Source organism: Nasonia vitripennis, chromosome 3, assembly GCF_009193385.2.
Source record: "Nasonia vitripennis strain AsymCx chromosome 3, Nvit_psr_1.1, whole genome shotgun sequence".
NCBI classification, from domain to species: domain Eukaryota; kingdom Metazoa; phylum Arthropoda; class Insecta; order Hymenoptera; family Pteromalidae; genus Nasonia; species Nasonia vitripennis.
In genome coordinates, this window is record NC_045759.1 from 18,028,470 (window position 1) to 18,034,881 (window position 6,412).

The 6,412-nt window shown below is 49.3% G+C and overlaps 2 protein-coding genes across 5 annotated transcripts in view; both read left to right on the top strand.

Annotated features, from left to right (window-relative positions):
- Window positions 1–836: 836 nt before the first annotated feature.
- Window positions 837–3,095, top strand: LOC100115114 (acyl-CoA Delta(11) desaturase). The gene is made up of 6 exons (XM_001599529.6): window positions 837–1,150; window positions 1,241–1,403; window positions 1,800–1,930; window positions 2,012–2,217; window positions 2,285–2,470; window positions 2,653–3,095. The coding sequence occupies exons 2-6, from the start codon at window positions 1,265–1,267 to the stop codon at window positions 2,960–2,962; spliced, it is 972 nt and encodes a 323-aa protein (XP_001599579.1). The 5' UTR covers window positions 837–1,150; window positions 1,241–1,264; the 3' UTR covers window positions 2,963–3,095.
- Window positions 3,096–3,249: 154 nt separating this feature from the next.
- Window positions 3,250–6,412, top strand: part of LOC100116101 (eukaryotic translation initiation factor 4 gamma 2) — a 10,780-nt gene continuing 7,617 nt past the window's right edge. Inside the window, exon 1 of one of the 4 annotated variants that reach the window (XM_031927340.2) lies at window positions 3,250–3,759. The gene's annotated coding sequence lies outside the window, so the exon portion shown is untranslated. Of the gene's footprint in view, window positions 3,760–4,498; window positions 4,661–6,412 lie in introns of those variants that run through there. The other 3 variants (XM_008206911.3, XM_031927341.2, XM_016983744.2) reach the window with 3 other exon arrangements.

Genomic DNA, 6,412 nt, shown 5'->3' on the forward strand with positions numbered 1-6,412 from the left:
CTAAATTTCTATAATTAGCTGCTGCCGCGCAGCGAGTTCAGAGAAATTTCGAAAAGCGATCAAATTTCATTTTTCGACCGAGGCTTGGATTACTGTCATCGTTGCGATTAATAGAAGGCTTTTATTGATGCTATAGAGGGATTTTCGAATGATAAAATTGATCGAAGATATCGGAGGTGTGACTAAGCTGGGCTTTGATAGAGAAAAACTGACTTTTCTCTTTCATGCAATTGCGTAATAATTTCGTTCATATCTGGTCTTTCATATTTGCCATAAATAAATTATAGCTTTACCCTATTTGGTCAATAATTCCACTATCAAAATAAAATATACGCCTGTTCTTATGCTTTTATTATTCATTCGATGTAAATCGCGAAATCGTTCGTCTGACGTATAATGCAGACGAGTCTCGCATAGCTTGTGCGTCTAAAAACAATGTAGGTATAAACATCTTCCTTGTTTTCATATATTTGTAAATTATATTCTTTCGAAGCATTTATTCGTCAGTTGGCTGCAGGAAGAGAATTTAGGGAAACGCCGGTATAATTCGTGTCCCGAGCAGTGATGCATAATTAATTATACGCATATAGCATCGACCCTTTATACAAATCTTGTAGAATTTACACACTGATTACGTAAGACGTTACAGTATAGTTACAGTATTTAACTGTTGTGTTTGGTAGCTTAAACGATTCGATTGCGACATTTTTAAAGTTTGTTCTAAAAAAATTCAATTTCATTTGAATTAAAATTATTTAATGGGTGCACCGCATTCAACGAAAAAACAGCGCCAAAAGTGCTCCAAATCGTATACATAAACCACGGCATCACATATCGCTCGGCGCTTCGAGAAATGTTTAAACGAAACATAAGTAATAGTTAGTCTCGAGCCGTCATCGCTGCGTACGGCGACTAGTGTCTCTGTCGGTGCGTCTCTCGCGCATACCTTTTCCTCCAAGAGGAAATGACAATGTAAAAGCTCGCCACTGACGATAATGCGATTCTTCAGCCGAGGTCTTGGGGGTCAATCGAAGCGTTTTCGTGGTCATCGGCATGCAGCTTACCTGGCTCTTTCAGTCTGTTTTTGAACCCGGATCGATTACCACCTAACGCGGCTCCTAACGCGTAGCTTTTTATCTGCCGAGTCGAGGTGCCGATTTTACTTCTTAATTTCTTCTTTTTTTTTGTACGATACACGTTTAAATTTTCATTCTTATTTTTTGCTTGATAAATTGCGCAGTCGAAGCTTTTTAATCGAGCAAAAATGCCGGCGGAGCGGATGGACGATTACAAGAGGGACATACATTGGCCGACCGTTTTGTATTACATACATCTACACGCCCTTGGATTCTATGGAGCCATCCTGCTGCTTACCGAGGCTAAATGGTTGACTGTATTCTTCAGTGAGTAGCAGTTACATTTTTTTTTTTTTTATATTATATCAACTAATAGTATATCGCTATGGATTGCACAAGAGAATCTCGATTCCTGTTTTTTCGCAGCAGAAAAAAAACCGATCATTTCACGAACGTTATGTAAAAGTGCGCCTACGCGACAGCGCGGTGTGCTCTTGAAACGCAATGACGAAACTGAAATATCTTCGCCGTGAAAGACACAAAGTGCAGTAATGCATTCGTATTGTACGTTTCCTTCTGGAAAAAAATTTAAATATCCGGCGCACTCTGCTGTGTCTGTGTGACGTAATGTTCAAGCGTTCACACATAACTTTCGGAGAGACACTTCGAGTTTACGAGTTTCGTTGGCGAAATACGGTTGATTTTTTCGATTCGACGTTTCAGCGCTGTTCATAATTTTGATCGCCGGACTGGGCATCACGCTCGGCGCTCACAGACTATGGGCCCACGGCGCGTTCGAGGCGTCGGGCTTCGTTCGAGGCTTCCTGATGGTGGCGCACACGCTGGCCGGTGTGGTAAGTGCATACGATTTTATATCGTATAATTATCGGGTTATAAGCAACAATTGTGACTGACTTCACGGTGACCTTCGCCAGGGTAACATCTACGACTGGGTACTGGCGCACAGAACTCACCACAAGTTCTACGGAACCTCGAGGGACCCTTACAACCACAAGAAGGGCTTCTGGTACAGCCACCTCCTGTCCAACGTTCTCTCGACTCACCCGGACAAGGAGCGAATGGACAAGGACATCGACATGTGCGACGTCGACTACGACGGCTACGTCTGGGTTCAAAGATGGTAAACGTTGCGACGATTAAAATGAACGTATGAGCGAATTCGAGAGTATGACGAGAGAATTGCGCAGGTTCTACTGGCTGCTCTTCCCGGTGGTCGGTCTCCTGCTACCGATCAACGCACCGGCCGAGTACTGGGGCGAGTCGATCAAGAACACCGTCTTCATCCTCGGCTTCTTCCGTCTGGCCGTCACGACGAATTTCTCCTGGCTGGTGAACAGCGCGATGCTCGTCTGGGGCCTGAAACCCGGAGACAAGTTAATAGCTATTTACGATTCCTTAGGCTTGCTATACCAGCTCTTCTTTAAAATGCCGAAAAGTCACGGCATGGTCATGATAGCCGACGACGGCTTTCACAGCCAGTAGCTCGTGAATCGAACATTAGAACGGTGCAACAACAACAACAACAACAACAACAAAAAAACGCTCTGTCTTCCAGATTCCCCGCCGACGACAACACGATCTTCCTGCTGAACAAGTCCTACTGGCCGAACTACCACTACCTGCTGCCCTGGGACTACAAGTGCGGCGAGTTCGGCAACTACGACCGCGGCTGCAGCACCTTCTTCATCAAGATGTGGGAGAACCTCGGCCTCGTCGACTCCCTCAAGACGGCCTCGAGCGAGTCGATCCGCGACGCTCTCTATCGCGCTGCCAGTCAGAAACTCGACGTGCCCGAGGCTCTCGAGTCCGTGAAGAAGATCGCCGACGAGGAGACGATCAAGGCCAAGCTTCGCTACCATCACTGATGCGCCTATATACTGCCCCCCGTCTCTTCTATCTCTCAATAAACAGACTAAATTTCCTCCCGCTGCGCATTTGTAAATTATTGCTTGTCACTGATTACTATACATTTTTACAATAAACAAGAAGGAAAAATCATTCGACAATATACACTATGCGCACACGCGCCAAGAATCGTCGCTCCGACGATTTCGAATTGACAGCTGCTTGGCGCGCTTATCCCGCGCATGCGCAGCGACCCGCGTGCTATATACTACGCTGGTCAGGCTCGGCCTTCTTTTTTTTCCATCTCTCTTCTCCGTCTCTCTCCTCTATACACACGACCGAGGGCGACTTTTTTCCGAAATCGCCTGGCTCTCCTATCAAAATTCTCCGCGAGATAAAACGCCAGTGAGCAACATTCCGCGAAATAAACAAACGTAGAGCAAACACATCGTCATCGGGAGAGAGGACGGGATAGCGTGCAACTGCGCTGCGCTGCACGCGCATAGTGTGGGAGAGGGAGAGAGAGAGAGAGAGAGAGAGAGAGCGAGAGCGCGAGCGCGCTTGTGCAGACGTTCCCCTTTTGGCCGCCGCTATTAGTCATTGAGTCAGTCGCGCGCCGGACGCTGAGTCGTCGACACTTTTTCTATAAGGTGTGCACTGCGGAAAAGGGATAAAACAGAGAGAGAACAGACGCACTCGTTCGCTGCCTCTGCTCTGCGTGTCTCGTGTGCTGAGCCTAGCCTCCGGGAGCCGCACGCGACGCATCTGTGGATAAACGGATATCCCCTCGACGACCCGCATTAGAAGGAGAACAAACGTAAGCGAGATTTTTTTTCACTTCTATCGTCTCACCGTGCAGTTTACATGTGTGTGTGTGTGTGTGTGTGTGTGTGTGTGTGTGTGGCTGTGTGCGCGGAGCATCAAGGCCTCTTTTCTCGGATCGTTAAGTCTCGGTCAGAGATACCGTCAGCGTAGCTTGGCATCGCAGCGCAAATATGCTGGCTGTATCCGCTTCTCTCTTTTCTTTTTATTTCCTTTTCCAATGAGCGTCGCGCGTACAGTATACGGTTGGTATTACAGGCGGTAATTTGTCTTGCATATTAAATTTTAATTTACTGTGTCAATGTCGCTGGGCGGTGTATGTGCAGCGCGTTGTTGATGCTTATTGCACACGGGAGAGGAAACGTCATCATACGTTTGTCCAGCGTAGTAGTCGCATATAGCTCTCGTCTTCCTTGTAATTCATCGCAATACACTCGAACTATATAGCATAATCTCGCGGCGAGATATCCTGGGTATTTCCGTCAAACTCTCGCCAGCCGTGCACGCGCGATAAACCCCGCGCGCACGCGAGAAAGCAATAATATCCGAGCGTGCGAATAGGTAAAGAAAACACGGAAAAGCGTAAATAAGTAGCCGTAGGTTGGATATACTAGGAGAGAGGGAAAAATGACGGTCATAAGGCGACGACGTAGAGGTATAGTGTTTTGCGTGGGCCGAGAGGGCGCTAGCGTCCAGCAGCTGTGTGAGGGAGAGAGAGAGAGAGAGAGAGAGAGAGAGAGAGAGAGATTGCTGCGTGTGCGCGCGCGTTCCGCGTTCTCTCCGCGCGGAGATCCCCGAGTGCGACCGAGGAGGACAGCGACGAGAGAGCGACGACTCGCCTTCCTCTGTCCTCGACAACACACAACAAGCCTCGTCGCCGTCGCCGCCGTCGACCCGTAAGTACCTTAGAAGCAGCAGCTACCTATCCACGCGCCTCCATTTCACTTCTGAGCCTGTTCCTCTCGCCCGAACTCGACTCCATATCTCCGTCCCGCTGTCTCGTGTGCATAGCCTATTGTGGCTCTCCGTCTCTCTCGCTCTCCTAGCTAGGCGCGGCCGTTGAGCTTGCTCTCTCTCGCTCTCGACAGAAGCCCGGGGTGTCCGGGAGTCGAGCGCGTCCGGGCGACTCGTGGCGCGCCTGCCTACAACGGCGAATATTCCAGAGCGAAAGAGAGAGAGAGAGAGAGAGAGAGAGAGAGAGAGAGAGAGAGAGAGAGAGAGAGAGATATCATGTCTAGCGTGCGCGCGTTAATACGTGGGAAGACGAGGAGAACGAAGAAGGCGCGATCGGGACGCAGCTCTCTCGGAACGACGCGACGTGTCGACTTTCCGCCGTGTGCGTCATGTCGGCTGCTTGTGCCATTTTGAAATCCTCCGGATGTTGGCTCCTTCCAGTCAGATATTTCCATTCGTTCTCTCCGTATGTGCGTCTCCCTCGCGCTCTCTCTCCCTCTTTCATTCTCCCTTCGAGTCGGTCGGCCGAGGGAATTTAGGCGGAGGAGGGGTACACGCCCCAAAAAGGCCTTGGCTCTCTCGTGTACAACGTAGGTGTACGGGCGCTGGGGAGAGCTTTGCTCCGTTTCGATTTTCGATTACAACGGGAGAAGAAAAGGCTTCTCGCTCTCTGCGTGCAGCTCGTTTTTGAAACATCGAAACGACACGAGTGATACGTACACAATCCTTATCTAGGGTAAGGACTTCCAATGCTGGATTTCTTCCTTCCACCGCTCTTTAATTCTTTTCTCTCGCGTTCCCGATGCCGACGGTCTCGATGCATTTGCGTCGCTTATCGTCTCTCTCCCTCAGCTTATTAGACCAGATTACGAGATAACGCGGCACTCTGCACTCTCTCGAGGTGCGTTTCGCCTAATTGCACTCGCGCGCATAAGTAGGTGAGAGCGTCGTCTCGAGGAAATACCTATGACTGTGTGTGCGTCTGGAGCACGGCTGACAGCCTTTGTTGTATCTATCTCTCTCTCTCTCTCTCTTTCTCTCTTCTTGAGGTTGAATATTATGATCGGCCTTGGCATTTTTCACCGCTGCAGCAGAGCGAGCGCGGCATTTCATTCATCGCTCGTGGACGCACGGTGCGCGCGTGGGCGAAAATTTCCCCTCTCCCCCTCCACTAGCTCCTCCTCGGCTGCGAGGAAACCTGTTAAGGCCAATTGCCGAGTTTCTTTCGTTTCGTCACGCGTCGCCGTTTGATAATGCTGCTCTGCACAGAAGAAGAAAATAGTGAAGGTGAAAGTTGCCACTGCGCTCAGCAGCAGCAGCCTCGACACATTTCAATAAAAAGATACTTACGCGCTGCTCTCGTATAATATACCGTTGTTTTGCTGTACGAAAGCTCGGGCCTCGGAGAGGAAAGTCGCAAGCAGTCGTCGGGGTGTGCTCATATGCATTTTGTAAAATGCGGCGGCGCATCGATGGGAGAGCGCACACGACTTTCTCTCTCTCTCTCTCTCTCTCTCTCTCTCTCTCTCTCTCTCTCTCTCCTGCTCTTATGCGTCAGTTATCGAGGCTATGAATAGCCAGCGCGCGCTGATTTCCTTTCAGCTGCTCGAATAAACGTGACATCCACCGAGGGCACATACACCGCTGCATCTCTCTCTTTCTCTGCAACGAGGTCAGAATATCTCTCGAGCTCC